Here is a 22513-nt window from a genome sequence, read left to right as displayed (position 1 = left end):
GTGACCTCCAGGAGAATTCCACTTCTTTGTTTTTCGTTGGTACAACCAAAAATTCCCCTATAATATCTGGAACACAGTCTTCGTGTCATACTGAATAAAGGAGCAGAACAGTGTAATTCCCTTTAAAAAACAAGATTTGCTGAACCATTTAGTGTGGGTTTATCTTTGCGCTGTAAATGGGGGAGAGTGAACGCATTGATGCTGAACCATTTAGTGTGGGTTTGTCTTTGCGCTGTAAATGGGGGAGGAGAGAGTGAACGCATTGATGCTGAACCATTTAGTGTGGGTTTATCTTTGCGCTGTAAATGGGGGAGGAGAGTGAACGCATTGATGCTGAACCATTTAGTGTGGGTTTATCTTTGCGCTGTAAATGGGGGAGAGTGAACGCATTGATGCTGAACCATTTAGTGTGGGTTTGTCTTTGCGCTGTAAATGGGGGAGGAGAGAGAGAACGCATTGATGCTGAACCATTTAGCGTGGGTTTGTCTTTGCGCTGTAAATGGGGGAGGAGAGAGTGAACGCATTGATGCTGAACCATTTAGTGTGGGTTTATCTTTGCGCTGTAAATGGGGGAGGAGAGAGCGAACGCATTGATGCTGAACCATTTAGTGTGGGTTTATCTTTGCGCTGTAAATGGGGGAGGAGAGTGAACGCATTGATGCTGAACCATTTAGTGTGGGTTTATCTTTGCGCTGTAAATGGGGGAGGAGAGTGAACGCATTGATGCTGAACCATTTAGTGTGGGTTTATCTTTGCGCTGTAAATGGGGGAGGAGAGAGTGAACGCATTGATGCTGAACCATTTAGTGTGGGTTTATCTTTGCGCTGTAAATGGGGGAGGAGAGTGAACGCATTGATGCTGAACCATTTAGTGTGGGTTTATCTTTGCGCTGTAAATGGGGGAGGAGAGTGAACGCATTGATGCTGAACCATTTAGCGTGGGTTTGTCTTTGCGCTGTAAATGGGGGAGGAGAGAGTGAACGCATTGATGCTGAACCATTTAGTGTGGGTTTGTCTTTGCGCTGTAAATGGGGGAGGAGAGAGTGAACGCATTGATGCTGAACCATTTAGTGTGGGTTTATCTTTGCGCTGTAAATGGGGGAGGAGAGAGTGAACGCATTGATGCTGAACCATTTAGTGTGGGTTTGTCTTTGCGCTGTAAATGGGGGAGGAGAGAGTGAACGCATTGATGCTGAACCATTTAGTGTGGGTTTATCTTTGCGCTGTAAATGGGGGAGGAGAGTGAACGCATTGATGCTGAACCATTTAGTGTGGGTTTGTCTTTGCGCTGTAAATGGGGGAGGAGAGTGAACGCATTGATGCTGAACCATTTAGTGTGGGTTTATCTTTGCGCTGTAAATGGGGGAGGAGAGAGTGAACGCATTGATTTTAAAGAGTTGCAGTGAGTTGTGATTGTTTTAAGAGCAGTGGCAGCCTCTGAAAGTGGGAGAGGCGCTTCGGCTCTTGTAAAAGCTCAGGACTTAATGATTTGTTGATCATTGTGAGCCATTTACTTGACAAAGTATGTATAAACAGTTTGTATGTAAATATGAATGTGAAGAGATGCTGGTTTGCCATTGTGAAATAGCACTTGCAACAGCTACATTGCAACACTAATGTTTAATGGCAAAGCTAGGTTTCAAGGACTATGAAAACTGTTTTGTTAATCCTGTACAGTGTTAAATGGTTTGTATTTAAAATAAATAATAATTAAATTGACAAGCTGCACAGAATTTACTTTTAATTAAGTTTTTTGTTTCCCAAATTGCCATCCATCTAAGCCATGGGAAGTGCTTCACTTTGTATTGGCAAAAGTGTTTTTCAGAGTGGGAGGAAATAGATCTAATAAACACTTGGATCTAATCAACACACAGGTTAAATAAACACAGATCTAATAAATATACACGCAGATCAAATAAACACACAAACTTCTGCTGCACCTGCTAAGACCTCAATAAAGGAACCAAGGCACAGTTTTCAGCCACCACAATATTTTATTCAAGTTGTGTACAAATAAAATAAATCCCTAAACTTCCCTCTCCTTGTACAGATTGTTAAAAAAAATAAAGGTAAACGATGCAACGTAGTGAAGGCAGAGTATATGCATTAAGTTCTAAGCTACTGTACCAGACTAACAGAACTACAAGCATAAATACATTGGCAGTTAAGGCAGTCTTCTGCCTATTGTCCCTAGCAGGTACTTTCGACCTCTTTTCCACAGTACACCTGAAGGTTGTGTTTTTCTTGGTTTTCGTTCTTCTATTACTGAATGCAACGACGGGCTGATTACATAAAGGGAGAGCAGTCATTTGGATGATTCTCTGAGACAGCAGTTATTTGTATCGGACAAGCAAGATACTAAAGCCTGTACTTCCTCACTGTCCCAAGTCGGTACTTCTCTCCTGTGACTCGCTGCACGCTGTGTTCATCTTCCTCCAGTGTACAATGATGAAAATCATTACCCCTAGCGCTGATCGGCTCCGAGCCAGATTCAGATGTGTTGTGGAGGCCAAGGTTTCACGTTTTGGTTCTTGCTCAGCTCGACAAATAGCCAGTGGAAAGGTACCCAGACCCGTATGGGATGTGCCAGTGGAAAAGGGGTATATGTATGTATGTGTATAATATATATCAATCAATGGTAAGCTCATTTAATTATACACAACAGCACATGTATCAGAATGTTGTGTCACGGGAAACCCATGTATGTTAGCTATGTGCATGCTCTTAAAATATTAAACAATGTAGATATAGAAATAGAGGGGCAATGTATTAGCTAATTTAAGTTTCCAGTTACAGGTCACCCCAATAATGCTTTTATTGCTAACATTTAATCTTTGGTTATACTTTTTTTTTTAATTTACATTTTCTTGTCCTGCAGACCTAATTTTCACATTTAAACCCTTCAATGTAAAACAAGCCAACGTCCAGAAGAAAGGAAACAAAAAAAACATGTCCATTCGTTGTTGCTTGGAGCAGTTCTGTAGGTGCTTTTTGTGTGCATTACTTAAATAAAGTATGCCTTTTTTAGAATAAGTTCATGTAAGGACATAGGCTTTAGGAAGAGTTGTGGGAGATACAGCCATCTTGTAGCGCTCCTCCTGAAGATTCACTGCTACCTTGAGTATTTTTCATTTGGCACAACCAGATAGTATGATCCCAAACTCCTGGATTGATAATTCCTTGTTCTGATACCGTTTTAGCTGGTCTTTTGTAATTATGCGGTTCTGTAAGGCGTCTTCAATAGAGAACTTCTTGCCAGATTTTCTGTCATGAAGGACTGTAGACTCTCCATTGGGACCCTTGACCGAGATCTCCTCCCAGTCGCATTCCTGGCTCTGAAGGTTGACAAACATTTTCCAGTCAATGAGACCTTCCCTGTGAGCCTCTTCTGGGGTCATCTCCCTTCCTGTGTCCGGATCTATGACTACAATAGAGCGCCGCAGGTGGCTCTCTCTTTGCTCCCTTTTGGTTTGTATTGTAGACATACTGTTGTTCAGTTTTTGGATTTCTTGATCTTTCTCATGTGTTATGTTCTTTAGTTCAGCAAGCTCCTTCTGCAGTGACATCAGCCTTAGCTCCAGGTTCCTTTCATTGTCCAACGAAGAAGATTCTGTAATCTCTTTAGTTTCTTTAGCAGTAATTTGGATGTCTGATTGAAGTCTCCTGGCCTCGTTTTGTAGCCTCAGCTTCTCCTGTTGCAGTTTCAGATTTTCTTCTCGTATGTAGTCCACCTCCTTTGAGTATTTAGTGTTGGTAAATTCTGCTTCAGATAACTTTGAATTGAGACGACTCAGCTCCACTTCAAGCTCGCGTCTGCGCTTGGACTCTTCTTCCAGGCTGATCTTGAGTCTCTCAATGTCCCGTTCTGCTTCAGGATCTTTTTCTACTTGAACTTTTTCAGAGAACACCACTTTCTCCCGAACTTCCATCTTCTCCAGAGTCATCTGTTTTTCAATCAAAGTCTGAAGCTCCTTTTCAAGCAGAAGACGCTTATGCTTCTCTTCCTCCACTTCCAGTTTGAGAAGAGAGTATTCTTTCTCTTGCTGGGGATCTTGTTGAAGGACCACCTTCTGCTTTATAGTCACCTTCTCTCTGGTCTGCTTTTCTCTGATCTCCAGCTCATTGAGTTGGACTCTAAGCCTCTGAATTTCAAGCTCAGCTTCTCGTCTGGCTTTTCGCTCACGCTCAAGATCTTCCAGCTGCTGTTCCAACTCTGTCTTGCGGCGCTGAAGAATGTACAGCTCATTTCTGAGGACCTCCTTCTGTTTCTGTTCATTATTAATGTTCTGAGAGAATTTGGTGCATTCCGATTTCAGAATTGGGTCTTCTTCCATCTTCACAACTTCTTGTTGGACAAACTTTTCCCTAACCTCAGAAAGGGCTATCTTTTTCAGTTTGATCTTTTCTTCACTGGCAGACCTTTCTCTTTCCAGTTCCATTCTCATTCTCTGTTCTTCTGCAAGCTTAATCTTAAGGGATTCTACCTCCTCTCTAGTTTTTGGATCTTCGCGGTACTGCACAACCTCACTGACAACCTCCTTTACCGTCACCTGGGGTTTGGTTTCTTTCCACCTCTGAATTTCTTCTCTGAGCTGGGTGATTTCTAACTCAGACCTTTCAGTTTGGCGTGTTTTGTCAACAATTTCATTCCTGAGTTTTTCAAGCTCTCTCTCAGTTTCTGGGTCTGTCTTGTACTTGATAACCTCCTTAATCATTTCCTTGTATTCTATTTGGGGACCTCTATTCTTCAACATTGTCAGCTCATCACGAAGGGTCTTCAGCTGCAGTTCTCCATCTCTTCTTCTTCTCTGCTGTTCAACCAATTCGAAACGAAGTGTGCCCAACTCACTTTCAGCCTTCGGGTCGGGTCTTACAATCTCCCGCATCTTTTCCTGAGTGACTGTTTTTGATTTCGCTTCCTCGAGAAGGGTAATCTTCCTCAGCAGTTCACTTTGTTCTCTTTGAGTGGACATGCTCTTGGCTTTTTCAGCATCATATTGATGCCTGAGCTGCTCTACTTCTCTTTCCAAGGCAAGGTCCTTCTCCACCTTTAATACTTCTTTAATCGTGATCTTCTCCTCAGCCATGGCCTTCTCCTTCTCCAGCCGCTTGAGTTTATCCTGAAGAAGATGGAGTTCCTCCTCCAGTCTCTTCCTGGATTCCATTTCTTTTTGTTTGTTATCTATAAGCATTCTGTACTCACTCTCCAGTTGTGGATCATTTTGAATCTTAACCAGTTCCTTCTCTGTTATTATTTCCTGTTCCTTGTTTTTCTCCTCGCTTACAATCGTAATGCGTTTCCGAATAAGAGTAAGTTCATTCTCCTTAACTGTCTTCTGCCTCCTGATCTCCTCCAACTCTTCCCTCAGCCTTTGCACCTCATCTTCTTGCACCCTATCCTTTTCAATGCGGAGGACCTCTTTGACCACATATTGCTGCGCTCCTTCTCTCTTTTCAGTTTCGAAGCCGCGCAATTTGAGTCGAAGTGCCTCCAGCTCATTCTCCAGGGCTCGGGTCAGCCTCTGCTCCTCTGAGACTCTCTGCTGGTATTTATAGAACTCGTCATCCAGCTGGGGATCAGGAACTTTCTTGATCACTTCCTTCTTGACCACAGTGTCTTGAGGTTTCTGGCCCTCCAGGAGGTAAATTTCATCCTGGGTGTTCTTGACTTCATTTTCCAGTTGTTGTCTGCGTTGAACCTCATCTTCTAGCTGTTTCTTAATCCTCCAGGGCTGTTCCCCAGGAGCCTGTGCCATCTGAGTCTGAACACTGTTCTGCTGCACAACAGATACCTCGGGTTGCTATGAAATACATTTAAAAAAAAAAAAAGATGTATCAGTTTTAGTTATTTGCTTTTGTTTGATCCCAACAACAAAATATATATTTGGGTAACACTAACTTCACAGAGAGCTGGCTTTCCAATCTTGTACCAATGCTCGGGACCTGATTGGAGAAGGAATCTATGAAAAAGACCTAGGAGTTTTTGTTGACTCAGAAATGTCTTCATCTAGACAATGTGGGGAAGCTATAAAAAAGGCTAACAAGATGCTCGGATACATTGTGAAAAGTGTTGAATTTAAATCAAGGGAAGTAATGTTAAAACTGTACAATGCACTAGTAAGACCTCATTTTGAATATTATGTTCAGTTCTGGTCACCTCGCTATAAAAAAGATATTGCTGCTCTAGAAAGAGTGCAAAGAAGAGCAACCAGAATTATTCCGGGCTTAAAAGGCATGTCATATGCAGACAGGCTAAAAGAATTGAATCTGTTCAGTCTTGAACAAAGAAGACTACATGGCGACCTAATTCAAGCATTCAAAATTCTAAAAGGTATTGACAGTGTCGACCCAAGGGACTTTTTCAGCCTGAAAAAAGAAACAAGGACCAGGGGTCACAAATGGAGTTTAGACAAAGGGGCATTCAGAACAGAAAATAGGAGGCACTTTTTTACACAGAGAATTGTGAGGGTCTGGAATCAACTCCCCAGTAAAGTTGTTGAAGCTGACACCCTGGGATCCTTCAAGAAGCTGCTTGATGAGATTTTGGGATCAATAAGCTACTAACAACCAAACGAGCAAGATGGGCCGAATGGCCTCCTCTCGTTTGTAAACTTTATGTTCTTATGTTCTTATGTATGTTTTAAAGTTCATTAGAATCACTTGGTTTTTTCCCTACTATGCAACTTTAGTTTTTCCCCAATGGAGCAAATCATGCACTGGAGCAAAATAGAAGGTTGATCCCTCAAGAAAGCGTCCCATACAGAACTTATGAGAAGTAAGGGATTTAACTTTACAATTCAAATGTATTTGACCTAAACAGAGTTTGACAAATGATTTAATTAAATAAGTATCCTCCCAGCTTGTCTGTAAGAATGCAGTTTCTATTAATTACCTGATTCAAGAGACTTTGGGCGAATTCCAGGTTTTGCAGTCTCTGTTTGTTTACAGCATTTACTTCAGTAAATTTGGCTCCAAGAGCGGATTCCTGAAAAATAAAAATGGGAGGACAGGTTCTGCATAGTGGTCCACAGTGATCCATATAAACAATTCAGACCAGAATGAAAGAGCAAACCTGCTGCGCTATAGCACTATAGCTCTTTAATATGCAGATGATTTTAAGGTGATCAGTACATTCTTCAAGTTTCCCTCTCAGGCTGTTTCAACACCTTCCATACTTGTACAATCAACAAACACACATAGCCGCATGCCTGCATAGCAGGTTTCTTACCTCGTTCTTGACTTTTATTGCTGGGGACTCAAGTTTGTGTTTCTTGTATGTCTGTGTGGTTACTCCATCTTCAAGGTCAAGAATGGATTTAAATTTGTCAGCTTCCAATTCATAATTCTGTAAACGGGCAGGTAAATAAGAGAAAAGTGCACTCTATTAATCCTTGTGTAAGAGTAAAATAAAGCATTCTCTACTATAAAACAACTGGCATCCCTGTTATTCTACCTTAAGACCTCTTTAAAGAAGTTATATTAGCCAGCACTGTGTCTCACCTTTACAGCTTGTTGGTACAGCTGAGAGTTCCTTGAAATGTTTTCCAGTTCAAACTCTTTCCTAGAGATATCTGTAAGTAGATTCTGAAAAAAAAATGATGGCATCACACACAATGTTTGGACCTTTAAGTTGTTCAGCTGTGTGCTTGATTACATGACCATTGGATTAAAACAGATCTGTTCCAGTAAGGACTACAGCTTATAATGAAGCACAGACACATTTCTCAAAGCTTTTTAATCCAGTGTACAGTTTGCATGATTTTAATTGTAAAGTTGCTCATCAGTACAGCACTTACTCTTTGATTTGCCAGTTTGGTTTCAATTTGTCGGATGTCATCAGTTTCCTTCGGTTCGTAGTTTGGCACTCTGGTGAGCCAACTGTTGAGGCTGTCGTACTCGCTGCGGTAGTTAGCGTAGGCAGTCTTGGCTGTTTGTAGATTCTGTGATCTGTACGAATGACACTCATTAGTTTTTTTTGTTATACTTTTGCAGCAGGCCATGATTGACTTGTAATAGCAACAGTCCGTAGATGTTCCTGCAGAGAGAGTTTGAAGAAGCCCTTACCTGCTGTCAATCTGCTTGTTCAGGTTGTCGTATCTCTTGTTCACTTTTCGCACCTCCGCCTCCTGACGGTCAATATCAGGGCAGTGTTCCTGGAGCTTGCTCGCCAGGTTATCACAGTTTGCCTTGGCAGATTGGAGGTTCTGTTCTACTTCAGTGATTGTAGATCTCTGGGATTTCAGCTCCCGGCTTATTTCCTTTTAAAAATGGAAATTAGGGAGGAAGGAGGGAGGCTCAGTTAGCAAGAGCCTACTGACTGCAACATGCTAGGTAACAATCTTCATATTTACTGTACATTGGTGTCTATTGCTGGTAATAGAATTACAAATGCAGTGCTTTTTTATCCCTGGGGTAGAGTAAAGCCACTTACAGACAGCTCCTGTTGGGTGTCCTCCAGTGATCTCAGGTCGCTTGGGGCAATTTCTTCCCTGGCAAGTTTATTCTCATAAGTTGACAACATGTTTTTTCCTTTATGCAGAGTTTTCTCAAGGCGGTTTGAAGCCTCAAACCTAAATAAAAACCAAACAAAAAAAATGAATGTGTTTAGTTTATTATTATACAGCTGGTATGGTTGTTTCGATACATTTTTTGCCATTTATTTTTGTGACGTGAAAAGCAAATGAATGACATACTTGTCTTCTGCAGAACGCAGCAGCAGGTCCACCTTGTCGTACTTGTTGATGGTTTCATCCACTCTGCTGTAGAGTTGAGGAGCACTGGCACACTTGGGGCTGGTTGCAAGGAAGGCCTGGGCATCGCGTAGCTTCGTGGTCTTTTCAGGCTCAATACGACGAACAGCGCTCTCCATCATCTAGAAAGAGGCACATGACAGCATGTTAGTTTAACACAAGCGTTTTCTATGCAAAGCACAGCGAAACCTAAACAGTTGCCCAAGAAACGGAGCATCTGATTCACTTTTCACTTCTGTCCTGGGGTAGCTGGCTGCTTTGTGCAGGTTTGAGAGAGAGAAGCAGAAGCAGGATGTTCCGGGTCACCTTCAGGTCCTGCAGGCGCTCTCCACTGTCCTGGACAGGGTGGCTCTGGTCCAGCGGAGGCCGCAGGCGACAGTAGATCCCCTTCTCCTGCTTGTCCAGGTCACTGTACACTTTGTCTAATCCAGACATCAGCTGACGACACTGCTGCTCCTGTTTATCTGCAGTCGAAACTAAGCACAAAGACGCGATCATTACACTGACGAAATACAGCAAAACCTGCACTAACAGTCACCACAGGGATTAACCATTCGCAGCCGCTTTATCTTATTTGAGTCATCACCTGGAGAAGGGATCTCAGTTTTCTAGTTTTAATAACCTCCTTGTAAAAAGAGAAATACAGATAACTTGGCTTCCTCGCTGGATAGTATTAAATACAAGCACCTACCAGACCCTGCAGTATTCTCTTTCTTGAGCTCTTCGTAGCGCTTCATGAGGGCAGCTTTGGTGCTGGCGTTCTTCTTTTTGATGTTCTTGTGTTGGTTAGCCAGGCTGAAACAAAGTGTAGCACAGTTAATTCCCTGCTGATAGGGTATTATTTATTTATTTATTTTTATAGAGCTCATTGAATCCACACGTTAGGTATAGATAGAAACACACTCACTTGTCTGCAATGGCGAGAGCCTCGGGGTCTGTAGGTGGAATCATGAAGCACACTGCGGGGGCGCTTATTTTACGTCCAGCAGCGTCAGCGACATCCCACTTCACCCCACTGTTCTTGAGGACAGTGTACCTCTCTCCGCGGGCGATCTGACCCTGCAGTGGGACCGGGGCGTGTCCATGATCACGTACAAGATCACAAACTACACTGATAAATAGCTCCTAACCTCAAGAAAATACAACTAGAATAATAAATAAATGATAAACAAAATAATTCTGTGCAAGAGTTTACTGTAGTGGTCTACTTTCATACAACAAACTGCAGTAAGGAACTTAAATATAAAAAAAATACAAAATAAAGGTTTGGTAAAGAATTATATTAATACAGAATTAAATATCAAGTTTCTGGGGTGACTGTCAATGCAAGTGTGAGCCGGTGTTCCTCACCTCCTCGGAGTCGTACTCGCAGAGCGCCTCGACAGGGATGGGTTTCAGAGGCGTCTCTCGACGGTACTTCAGGGGCAGTACCTGCTGGCTGCGCTTCTGCAGAGCCTTCACTGCCTTGTCATACTGATCCAGAGCCTTGGACTGATCCTGTAGAGAACAGACACACTGTGAACACGCCGGCAACAGACACACTGAACACTCCAATTAGTAGCTTTTCGGTAAAAAAAAAAACTATGTATGTATATAATTTATCAAGAGGCACATAAAAGACTGGGTTATGGGTCGTCGTTAGAGGGGATGTGAAAAAAACCTGACAAATACTTTGCATTTTTATGGTGATTTTTCCACCCGACAGCATTCTGAGCACCCTGCTATGAACTAACATGCCAACTAAAATTGTTTCTAATACATATTCTGTAAAAGCCCCCTCCCTAATAGTGCATGTCACTGTATTATACTGTAATAATGCCACAGATCTAATTATTACTGACATCCAGATCCTCGATCAGGGCCTGCGTCTGGTAGATGTCTTTAAATTCGGGGTTGTATTTCTGGCTCAGGTCCGTCTCCAGTTTCTTCAGTAGATCCTGAGTGTCCTTTGCATCCTTGTGAAACTAAAAAAGGTAAAGAAATGCTGTTTTATCATGCTTGCAATATCACTGTCATATGGGGGGGGACCTGTTTGAATCCTAATTTGAATTTAAACTATCTCTTAATCTTCATTCCTAAAAATATCTGATTGAAATCTACTGCCTTCCAAGGAACATTCACCCAGCAGCCATTGGAAACAATTCATTGGATTTCAATATACAGTCAAACACTTAAAAATAACTAGAAAATCCAGCATGGGCGATCCTAAAACTGAAAGCAGAGTGAACAGAAGTGAAATGAAAGCGTGCGTATGGGAGGCACAGTAGCAGTGGGAGCTGCTTGTTGTTCACCTACTTTGTGGTAGTCGTCCATGTATTTCAGGTGCTTCTCCTCACAGATAAGCAGGTTGAGGTATTCCTTCCAGTCTGCATGCACCGCCTCAGTGTGAGCCTTAAAGACACAGACTATTAAAATGCGCTGCCCTGACGCCCAGCGCAGCAGCACAGCAATGCAGAGCAGCTCGCAGCGCTTACCTCGATGGCATTGGTGCCCGGGTGGTTCGCTGCCAGAAGCTTCTCTCCATCTTCATGGAGCTTCGTGATACTTGCCTCTTTGGCTTCAAGAGCTCTGTTAATAAAATTCTGAGGGATAAAAATGGAAAACAATTATATTATGCAAAAGATGAACACACGGCCATACAGAAAACAAAGTCTAAAAATGCTATTACAACTGCCGGCCTCTTCGTGGCACACGTTCTATCAAAAATCCTTTTCACAGTCCAAGGGCATGAATCCAGTTAAAAACTGCGAAAGACGTGCCAGAAACCTGTTGGCTTAATTAAAATGTGTTTTTTTAAAATAAAAACAAATACATACTATGATTATATTGGAGCTGCTGATGTTTAATTAATATTGAAAAACTAAGCCTTAATATATGTATCCATTGCAGCAACAGCATTGCGTTACCTCGCACTGCTCGTGTCGGGCCAGCCAGTCCAGTGCGTTACCTCGCACTGCTCGTGTCGGGCCAGCCAGTCCAGTGCGTTACCTCGCACTGCTCGTGTCGGGCCAGCCAGTCCAGTGCGTTACCTCGCACTGCTCGTGTCGGGCCAGCCAGTCCAGTGCGTTACCTCGCACTGCTCGTGTCGGGCCAGCCAGTCCAGTGCATTACCTCGTACTGCTTTTGGCGGGTCTGGTAGTCCAGGTTCTTGTCACTCCAGTCATAGTTGATGCGCTCCTGTCCCTGCTGGTCCATCCAGTAGAGCTCATTGGTACAGCGCTGCATATAGTCGCGCAGGCTGTTCAGATCCCGCTGACGCATCTGGGAGTTGTTCTAAAGGGGAAATGCAAACTTACTAGACTGGTATTTGACCAGGGAGAAGTACGTATCATGTTTCAATGAGAAGCTACAGAATCAATGCTGTGTGGTCATTTTTCATACTGCAGCATGGATCATATTAATTTAACAAAGTTACAGCTGCTTAAAAGTATGAAACAATTCAATCAAACGCTTTGTAAACCTATCAAAGCCCTGCTTGTGCTTACCAGGAGTTTGTTGTATTTCACTTGAAGGCCACTGATGTATTCCTGTAACAAAGATAAAATGGTCATATTGGTTTCAAAAAAACTTTTATAATATCCAAGTCAAAAATCTGTCCACATTTGTGAACCACAATGTAACAAAAGTTACATTTTCAGGCCTTTTTCATCTTTGAATTCCTGAACCGCTCTTCACGTTAAGCTGCTGAGGTTTTAGGAGTGACAGACACACATGAAAACTGTTCCTTATCAGTCCTGACATGCAGTCCTTTACCTGGTCTCCTTGCTGATTAATGTGGGGTCCGATGGCCTCCACTTCACTGTGGAAAATGTTGTGCTCATCCACTTGGTTGTCAACCAAGGGCAGATCATTGCCAAAGCCTTTGTTATTCAGGTTCATCTATGAAGTGAAAAAAAAGAAACATTATCCTTACTAATTAGGTATTGGACTAGCATTCTAAATAGTGTTTCAGTGGAGGTTTGCTGTGCATGGGCAATGTTAAATATGGAATCAATGCAAATACCATTTGATTAATAATTTGGGGGTCTGCAGGCAGTTCATGCTCTGGAACATAGTTGGTTTGTGATGTCACAAAGGAGACAACGTGCTTCCTGTTCTTGCGTCCGCTCACCTGCTTCTCCTCGATGATCTTTCCCCAATTGATGTTTGGGACGCTCTCCGAGCGAGACGAGCTGTAAACCCTCTCGTGCTCCAGACGCAGTTTCCTTACCCTCTCCTTCAGCTGCTTGATACTAAAGCAAAGAAAGCGTGAGAGTCTTCATTGAAAAATAACTGACAAAAATTAGAGACAAAACAGCATGAACAGAATTTCAGACGGTTACAGTTTACAATCAAAGATCAGTTTGAAGTCAATAGTTAACAATCAAGAATCACAGTTTGATGTTTTCTTGAATTGAATCCAGTTTTATGTGCCTGTATCTGTAATAAAAGTTACAAAGAAATCCAAGTGCAAAGTAAACTAACTCTTCTTCAATCATCTCAGCCTGTGGGTGACCGAGGCGTCTGGCGCTGGCTGCATCGAGCCCCAGCCCCTTCAGCAGGTCCTCCGAGTTTCCGATTCTTTTGCTGGTGTCACTGTGGTACTGCTGAGCCCTTCCATCCATTTTATTATTAACATCCTGCAAACGGGGCACATTTCAAAAGTGAGCAGGCGTGTATTTGCATTGATGTTGGCACTCAAGACACTGCTGCAGTACACGTGTGCTAAATAACTGATCTCTACGGTTTAGATTATCTAGTGCTTCACATAGGCTTCCATGTGTACATCAATCCCTTCTCATTGCACTCAACCAATCATCTCGAAATGCAATACAAAACAGGTGAGTCCAGCCATGCTGGATAGATTATATATATATATATATATATATATATATATATATATATATATATATATATATATAGACAGACAGACACACACAGTGCAGGCTATCTTTACTCTCCCTGACTGCCAGCATTGCCTTTTAAAGTGCACGGGTAAGTGTGACATAATGGAGCCTCAGCTGGAACAAAAGCCTGGACCAGAGCAGCCCCAGTAGATTGGGAGTGTGTGCTACACCCGGATTTGAAATGCATTAGAAAAGCAGCCAGCCAGGCCCCCATACCTTCTGTAGTTTGTCCTCGGTGTCGATGATGTTTTTCTCCACCTGGTCAGCATGCTGCTGCAACTTCTCGATCACCTCTGTGAGCTCGCTGTTCTGGACCCTGCAGAGGAAACACATCGAAACAACTCAGCCTGGAGGCAGTGCTTCTGGGTTTGTTACAATGCATATTCACTCAGCTTGCTTATAAATATTACCATTCTCCAGAGGCTATTGCAGTAAATATAGATTTTCCTTGCATGCAGGTGACAACCTGAGAAATACTGTCCAGAGGCTTGTCACATATACATGCACATCCCACTGCATATTTACTAATGCCATCAAATAGGACAACGAATGCTATACAACAGCAACACTGTATTCACCTGCGCATCCTTAATCACTCCCTCAACCCTCTTTATTTGACCACCTGCTTCCTGAATTTGCATAAGAAAGAATGCTGAGCCAATTACAATGAAGCATCTCTAATTGGTCTGAATGTATAAACAGGGTCTGTTGCACTTTACTTACCCAACACACTAGTACAAATAGGGACTGCTGTAAGCTTCTTACACCTGAGAGCATTTTGTGTCTTGTTGGCAGCTTAGATATTAAAGTTTATGTGTTTCATAAAAACAGCTAACTTCCTCTTTTGTCAACACCAAAATCTACTTCAATCCTTTTCTGTTTAAGAAAAAGCTGCGACAAAAGGGCCTCTCCCCCATTTGAAAATGTCAGCTGCTCAGATTAGTGGAACAGCTGCCAGATGCCAGAACTGCAGGTTTCTTGCAATGCTACATTTGAAATGGGAGTTGGGATTGTTACTGTAAGTGAATACACATTTGCACTGAAGCCTGAGCTGCGGGCGTGGTGCTTACTCCAATGGAACTGGTTAGTCCCGTTCACCCTCAGTTTCCACATCAACACTCTGCAAGTTCATGAGAGCCACTTCATTTACTACTTTGGGATTTCCTTCAGAGCCATTTTCTGAGGGCAGTTTCTAGGACACGGGAGGGTACGCATACTCACTCAATAATTGCAGTACGTTCAGCCTATACACAAACAAGGGCACTGTAACCACACCACCACAGACTGCATCAGTTTGAATGGAAAAATCTTCAATGAAAACTCCCTAATCATTTCCAATAGTAAAAGAAATACTTGCATTTAAAAAGCAGGGAAGGCCAGCACAAGCAGGGCAGCTAACTATCGTTTGTATATGGGGGACTTGAAGGGAATCTGCAGTGCTGGTCACATCTGTTAAGAGGAATTTGGGTTTGGTGGCAGGAAACTCTTCTAGAATCTTACAACAACATTAATAGCAGCCTTTCTTGGCCTATTCCATTTACTGATCACATTCATTAAAGTGTATTGTTGCCAGTACTAATGCACACACATATATAAAATAAAACTCTCCTAACCTGCTGTTACAAGCCACATATTGCAGGAGGGGTTTAGTTTAGACAGAGGACACCCTCATCCAATCATCCAATTATCCATCACGAACACACGGTGGAAGGACAGACTTCAACCTGCTTGGTCTTTAGCAAAAGTTCTACAATCAAGTGTATTGAGCTTTGAAATATAGGATATAGAGGGATGTGAATGAGATTCCCTTTGCGTAGCAGTGTCATCCATTCCAGGTTTTACTATGAGTTTGATTAGCCACAAGCTCAGGTGTGTCTTATTAAACTCATAGTAAAACCAGGAATGGATCAAACTGCTTTGTGATGGAAGTCTTATTTTATTGTAAAAGTTCACGAAAAAAAGATTCGACATTAATAGAATAGCCCCTCCTGTCCACAATAAAGAAAAGGAACAAGCTGTTTGTATTCTTCTGAACAAGTGCAGCTTGACGCCCTTTGAAGCCCATCTCTCTCCATTGCTCAGAAAACTGTTGCAGTCTGGCTGAATCGCTTGTTCTGCCACACCTGCACAGCCCAGGGTGGAACTGGCTGCAGCTTTCACATTCTTTCACGATCATCTGGTTACATAACATTCCAATAAAGACACATATACATAAAAACAGGTTCTAACTGCAGTGCAGTGAAGACAGTAGTATCAGCTTGCAGTTAGACTGTAGCTTAGCTACATTGCAAATGCAGTTTCTAATCCAATCTTAAAGCCCCTTTCACACTGGCACTCCTTATGTCAAACCACGCATCTGGGTCGTACCTGGGTTGACGTGGGTCTCAGCAACCCACCTCAGGATGTGGGTTGACACGCTTTGACCCGGGTGGAGCGAGACAAAGTGCTTGATGGAAGTTTGCCTAACCCTAACCCTAACCCTAACCCTAACCCAATAACAAACAGCCACATTTGGGCCGACGGTTCAATCCAGAGAAGCTTGGATGGAAGCGTCAGTAACAAGCTGCTTCCTTGGCATTGATACCTGCATTGTGCACTTGTGTCAGTCACTCAGGTCAACCCTGCTTTATCAAAAGCAGTGTGAAACACGTAGACGACCCACATGACACTGGGTAGAGCATACCAGTTCTGACCTGGGTACAGCATGCCAGTGTGAAAGGGGCTATAGTGAGCTCCAACAGCAGGAACAATGCAAAGAAAGCTTTACAGTGCACTGCAACTACAGCCTAACTACACACACATTGTATACACTTTCACTGCAGTGTAACTATGAACCTTCATTATCTATGTTAAAAAAAAAATACACACAGACTTCTTCACAACCCATAATGAGCACACTGCAATAAGCTTTTAAACAGTAATCATTACATTTGCTATAATGAACCTACACCAGCCACGCCCGTTTTTATTTTGCTACCAGAAAATGAAAATAATGGGCGAGGTTTCGGTTTTGGTGAGTAGAGAACTGAAGTGAACAAGATAAGTGTTCAGGGAGGGTATGTAGAAAGTATGGTCTATTCTCTCTAGGACGTCATTCCATAATGTATATATCTATGGATAAGTATGTTGGAGTAAAAGCGAGTAATAATAAAGTAGCAAACTACAACTTGCACAACCAGGATGCGTTTCCATAAGCGTAAAGTTAGCGCTACTTAAAAACATTACAACTGACCTCGCATATGAGAACACGCTAGAAACAGTCCAAAAAAATATCTAAAGTTAAGATGAAGCGAAGGGCTGCAGAGTCTGAGTTTGAGTGGCGCTGACAGCTCCTCTTAGTACTGAGAACGAGTGCCAACTCGCCTGCCTAGTTTTATTTATATACACACACAGACACACTGTCTATAATTGTTTAAGAAAATGCGATGTTTTTTATTTCGAGAGTTTAGAGTGATAATCCCATTTCAGCACTTGCCTTTCATGCCACACCCTTTACGACAGAAAGAAAAACACACCTGAGAAGAACGCGATTCAGTGCGGATCCGACGGAACACACACACTGAATCGAGCTCTGTTTTCCTGTATGCATTTCACTATGGAAATCGAGTGGGTGGTATTAAGCAGAGAGATGCACTGTCTCTCTGCTGCTGTTTGCACACTTTGTTACACTGCAGCTAGTTTTCGCTCACCGTTTTATACATCTGAAAATATCAAATACGACACAAAAATCGAACGTCCCATATGGGAACTCCTTGCTTTTTTCTTTTGTACATACCAATAAATAAATACGTTTTAAAAACTCACTTTTTTTGCGTAACCGCAACAGTAGACTTCGTTGTCTTCTTTTTAAACATGTTGGCAGATCCACTGTTTTCCCCGTTTCAATCTCTCGGGGAAAACAGATTAATTCCTGGCAGATGGGACCCGGTGTTCAAAGATGACTTGGCGCAGGGGTGTTCTATCCGAAGCAGGTAGGTCTAGGAGGACAGAAGAAAGTGCGAAAGCGATTAGCAGGAAACTCCTCTCTATGTCTCACTCTATAGTCAACAGCAACAGTGCTCTGAAGAAAGCTGAAGCGCAGCTAAAACCTGGACTGGACTACTCCCCTAAAGGTGGTGCACACCCACAGTCCAGCCTATCATCGAACAGGAGGGATGCTAAATTAGCAGAGCAGGTACACATTTGGAATGTGTCCTTGACCGCTTATATCACGTGGTACATATGCAAATGTATATCCTGTGAGGTTTTTTCTGAATTATTGTGCAGTGTACAAGTACATGTTAGCACCCCAAACCACATCAAGTATTTATTTCTGCTTTTTTTTTTTTTTTTTTTACAAAACTCAAAAAATTCAAAACACATCATTAAGAGCATGTACTGTCCTCATGTAATGTCCTTGTGTACTTGTCCTCGTGTACTGTTCTCATGTACTTGTCCTTGTTACTTGTCCTTGTGTACTGTTCTCATGTACTTGTCCTTGTGTACTTGTCCTTGTGTACTGTCCTCTTGTACTGTTCTCATGTACCGTCCTCGTGTACTTGTCCTCATGTACTTGTCCTCGTGTACTTGTCCTCGTGTACTTGTCCTTGTGTACTGTCCTCGTGTACTTGTCCTTGTGTACTGTCCTCGTGTACTTGTCCTTGTGTACTTGTCCTCGTGTACTTGTCCTCTTGTACTTGTCCTAGTGTACTTGTCCTCTTGTACTGTTCTCGTGTACCGTCCTCAGGTACTTGTCCTCGTGTACTTGTCCTCTTGTACTTATCCTCGTGTACTCCTCGTGTACTTGTCCTCTTGTACTGTTCTCGTGTACCGTCCTCGGGTACTTGTCCTCGTGTACTGTCCTCGTGTACTTGTCCTCGTGTACTGTTCTCATGTACTTGTCCTCGTGTACTGTTCTCATGTACTTGTCCTCGTGTACTGTACTCATGTACTTGTCCTCGTGTACTGTTCTCATGTACTTGTCCTCATGTACTTGTCCTTGTGTACCGTCCTCGTGTACTTGTCCTTGTGTACTGTCCTTGTGTACTTGTCCTCGTGTACTTGTCCTCGTGTACTTGTCCTCTTGTACTTGTCCTAGTGTACTTGTCCTCTTGTACTGTTCTCGTGTACCGTCCACAGGTACTTGTCCTCGTGTACTGTACTTATTTATTGCATTTGCTGTGTTTAGTGTGAGTCACTGCATTTTCCAGCAGAACACATCTGCATCCATTCATTGTCATGGGGGAGAGGAGGGGAGGGGATGTGCATTGTAAGTGTACGCAGGCTTGTAGTTCGTACATGACTACATGTGTTTTTGGTTGTCAGAGCTCTTGGTAAAGTTTTTTAGCCTTGTACCGAATGCTTTGACTTGCTGTTTGGGAGCCGTGTCTCCAGGGGCAGTGTTAACACTGAGCCATGTCTGCTGGTGACTTTCCTGTTTTCAATAAATCTATTAGGATTTTCAGCATTGATTAGGGGTATAATAGAGAGAAACAAACAATACTGTTGTGTCACACTGGAGTCCCCAATCACTGAGACACAATACATCTGCTGTTGCTTCAGAAGTGAACAGAACTACTGCTCAAGTGTTCAAAGACTCAGGCAATTTCAGGTGCTGTGGGAGCAGGAGGTCTTGCTCGTTGATGATAATGGGATGTTCCTTGCTTGGTTCTGCCCAGAAAATATGTGAAAAAGGCTGGTTTCGCCCAGAGTGTGAAATTAATGAAATGCATAAGAAAGAGAGTGTGTCCTCTCTGCAATTCCTAAGCTGCTCTGTCGTTACACCTAGCGATGGACGTGGCTGTCAAGGAGGGGCGTCCTGCCAAACACTGGGCCTGTACTGGCAGAGCTGGTTCAGCTGCCTCTCAGCCCAGCGAGTGGAACTGAACTGACACTGGGGCCGGATCTCACACACACCTCCCTGCTTACATGTGTCACCTTTTAGAACTTCAAAGGCTTTCAAGGTGCACATGGGGAGTGGAATGATTCTGTTCTGCAAGAGATACAAGGGAAGTGAAGCTTGTGCTACTCATATGAAGGGCAGTCCATGGTACTATTTCACATACAGCTTACAGTGTGGATTAGGACCCAAATGGAAATTAAATAAAAGCTCAGAGTAGGGGAAAGGAAATGCATTTTTGTGCACAGTAATGCATGTCTTTATTAAACACTGTACATGAAGCTTGAGAATGCGTTATACTTATTAAAATGCCAGTAACAGCATGCTTCCCTCTACATGTACCCAGTTCTTTGCTATTAGTGTGATTGTCCTGGATTAGGCAAGGTCAGAGCTGCATAGTATTAAAGTTATGTAAGGCCTGGCAGAGACAGCAGCACAGCAATTTAGCTACTAAGCACTTTTCAATTAAAAAGCAGGGATTAGTTATTAGCCAAGTGGTTCTGTGTGGTTGATAAACTGACAAGAAAATACCCTTCCTATCCATAGAATGATCACGGCACTGGGAGCAGAGCTATGAGACACTTGCTTTTGAATAACAAAAGAAGCAGGCAAATCTCCTACAACATTTGCTTATGAAGTGATACTGTCAGGCAAATGTATTCACATCACAGTCTCTCAATTACTGCTTTCATATAAACAGTGAGGGTCCTCAGTTCGGTGCGTTACACCTGCTCTATAGTATTGCATAGCATAGCATTGGGTAGTGTAATAGTATAGTATAGTATCGGCTGGTGTGGTAGTATAGCATTGCGTAAGATAGGATAGTGCAGTAGTGTAGTATAGCATTGCATAGGATAGTGCAGTAGTGTAGTATAGCATTGCATAGGATAGTGCAGTAGTGTAGTATAGCATTGCATAGGATAGTGCAGTAGTGTAGTATAGCATTGCATAGGATAGTGCAGTAGTGTAATATAGCATTGCATAGGATAGTGCAGTAGTGTAGTATAGCATTGCATAGGATAGTGTAGCTGTGTAGTATACTATAGGCTAATGTAGTAGTATAGCATGGCATAAGATAGGCTAGCGTAGTAGTGTAGTGTGGGATAGTGTAGTAGTATAGTATAGTATAGCATAGGATAGTGTAGTAGTATAGCATAGGATAGTGTAGTAGTATAGTATAGCATAGGATAGTGTAGTGGTGTAGTATAGCATAGCGCAGGATAGTGTAGTAGTATAGGATAGCTAGGGATAGTGTAGTAGTATAGGATAGAATAGGATAGTGTAGTAGTATAGGATAGCTAGGGATAGTGTAGTAGTATAGGATAGAATAGGATAGTGTAGTAGTATAATATAGGATAGTGTAGTAGTATAGGATAGCTAAGGATAGTGTAGTATAGTATAAGATAGGATAGTGTAGTAGTGTAGTATAGCATAGCTTAGCATTTAAGTATCTTCAATGATTTGTTGTATGGTATAAGGTTAATATAATAGTTTTCTATACTTATGGTATAATTAGTTCTTCAGTCTGAAGGAGAAACATTCATAAACAAACGGGTTGCAGTTTAAATAATAAAACAGAGTTGGTTCTGTTTCAAATCCATTTTTGCGTGACTCATATGTTTCCCTTCTTTTCCCACGTTGTGTTTGTGGATGGGTTCAATTGTTTCCAGGTTTTTGACATGAAAAGCAAAAAGCTTCTAAAGTATTTCAATGTTTTGAACTTATATGAGTCACACAAAAATGGATTTGAAACAGAACCAACTGTTTTATTGTCTAAACTGCAACCCATTTATTTATGGGCATTTCTCCTTCAGACTGAATCAATTATTATACTATTATATTAACCTTACACCATACAACAAATCATTCTAAGATACTTAAATCTGTCTTCAACACTCTGGTATTAAAGCACTGCCCATCCTTTCCCCCAGCTCAGGAGAGTAGCTCACTGGCTGAGAGGAGACAAATAACACAGGCTGCCAGGATGTGTCCAGCACCATTTACAGAACACCAGCTTCTTAAAAATGCTTATTAAGTGCTGTTGACAGATTTACTGATATCTGTGTTTCTTTTTTTTCTTTTTTCTTTTTTTATATTTTGGATATATTTTCAATCATTGCTATTAGAAAACATTTGCGCTTGCTTTAAGAGGAATTAAAAAGAATCCTACCTTGCCGGCAGTGTAAAGGTTAATTGCTGGAGTTGAACTGTGTCAGGTCAATGCCGCAGTGTTGCCAATGTGTAGGAGGAGGAGATGGTGGGTAGGGAATGATGGAGCTGGAATCCGGTCAGTATTTCAAAATGAAAGTACTTCATTAGAAAGCGACTGACAGTGTCGATCTATTTTCTAGATAGCCAGTCTTTTGCTTCTTGTTATTTTGTTGTTATGGTTTTTAAAGTGCCCCAGACTTTGTTCATTGTTATTTAATTAAGATTCCAAATGTTAATTCTGAAGATAGGGACGCCGTGAATCTACATAGGTGAGAGAAGGGGTCTCCTCACACAGATGGATTGTGTTTATTGATGGCGGAACTGAAAGGATACATTCAACAGCGCAAGAGTCAGTAAATGTGTGCCGTGTTGCAAAACCAAGTGGCTAAGTGAGTCTTGCTTTGTACCACTCTTTAAAAACTATAATCTAAATCTGAGCCAAATCAACTGACGGGTTAATATGTATGTACTAACATATAGTATTGCCAATGTTTAATAAGCTTGCTCAATAACTATGCTACAAATAAACAAAGCTTTACAAAGAAACATTGATTATCTTAAGAAAATGCAATCAGCATTAATGCCATTTGTCAGTTTAAATATGAATTAATTTACAATTGTAATCCTGGAACCCCAATTCCACCTTGGTTATACTGGCTCATTCATTATCTGCTTGTGTGGTGTGATGTGTGTAAGTAGGGGAGTGTGCTGTGTGTAAGGGCAGTGTGTAGGGGGAGTGTGCTGTGTGTGTAAGGGCAGTGTGTATGGGCAAATTTCAAATTATTTTGT

At 42.1% G+C, this 22513-nt stretch overlaps 1 protein-coding gene across 1 annotated transcript; it reads right to left on the bottom strand.

Annotated features, from left to right (window-relative positions):
• Nucleotides 1-1973: 1973 nt before the first annotated feature.
• ppl (periplakin) lies at nucleotides 1974-17708 on the bottom strand. Its single transcript, XM_041230079.1, has 22 exons — nucleotides 17440-17708; nucleotides 13852-13951; nucleotides 13214-13368; nucleotides 12861-12981; nucleotides 12503-12628; nucleotides 12235-12276; nucleotides 11861-12022; nucleotides 11224-11331; nucleotides 11045-11140; nucleotides 10591-10713; nucleotides 10100-10246; nucleotides 9657-9808; nucleotides 9441-9544; nucleotides 9056-9225; nucleotides 8693-8871; nucleotides 8431-8569; nucleotides 8064-8257; nucleotides 7796-7946; nucleotides 7500-7583; nucleotides 7228-7344; nucleotides 6892-6984; nucleotides 1974-5800 (listed from the first exon to the last, which is right to left on the bottom strand). Exons 1-22 carry the CDS (start codon nucleotides 17487-17489, stop codon nucleotides 3128-3130), a joined length of 5286 nt encoding a protein of 1761 aa, XP_041086013.1. The 5' UTR covers nucleotides 17490-17708; the 3' UTR covers nucleotides 1974-3127.
• Nucleotides 17709-22513: the final 4805 nt, after the last annotated feature.

The sequence above is a fragment of the Polyodon spathula genome, chromosome 26 (assembly GCF_017654505.1).
Source record: "Polyodon spathula isolate WHYD16114869_AA chromosome 26, ASM1765450v1, whole genome shotgun sequence".
NCBI lineage: Eukaryota > Metazoa > Chordata > Actinopteri > Acipenseriformes > Polyodontidae > Polyodon > Polyodon spathula.
Note: the sequence above shows the minus strand (reverse complement) of the source record. Positions and strands in the feature narration are given on the sequence as shown.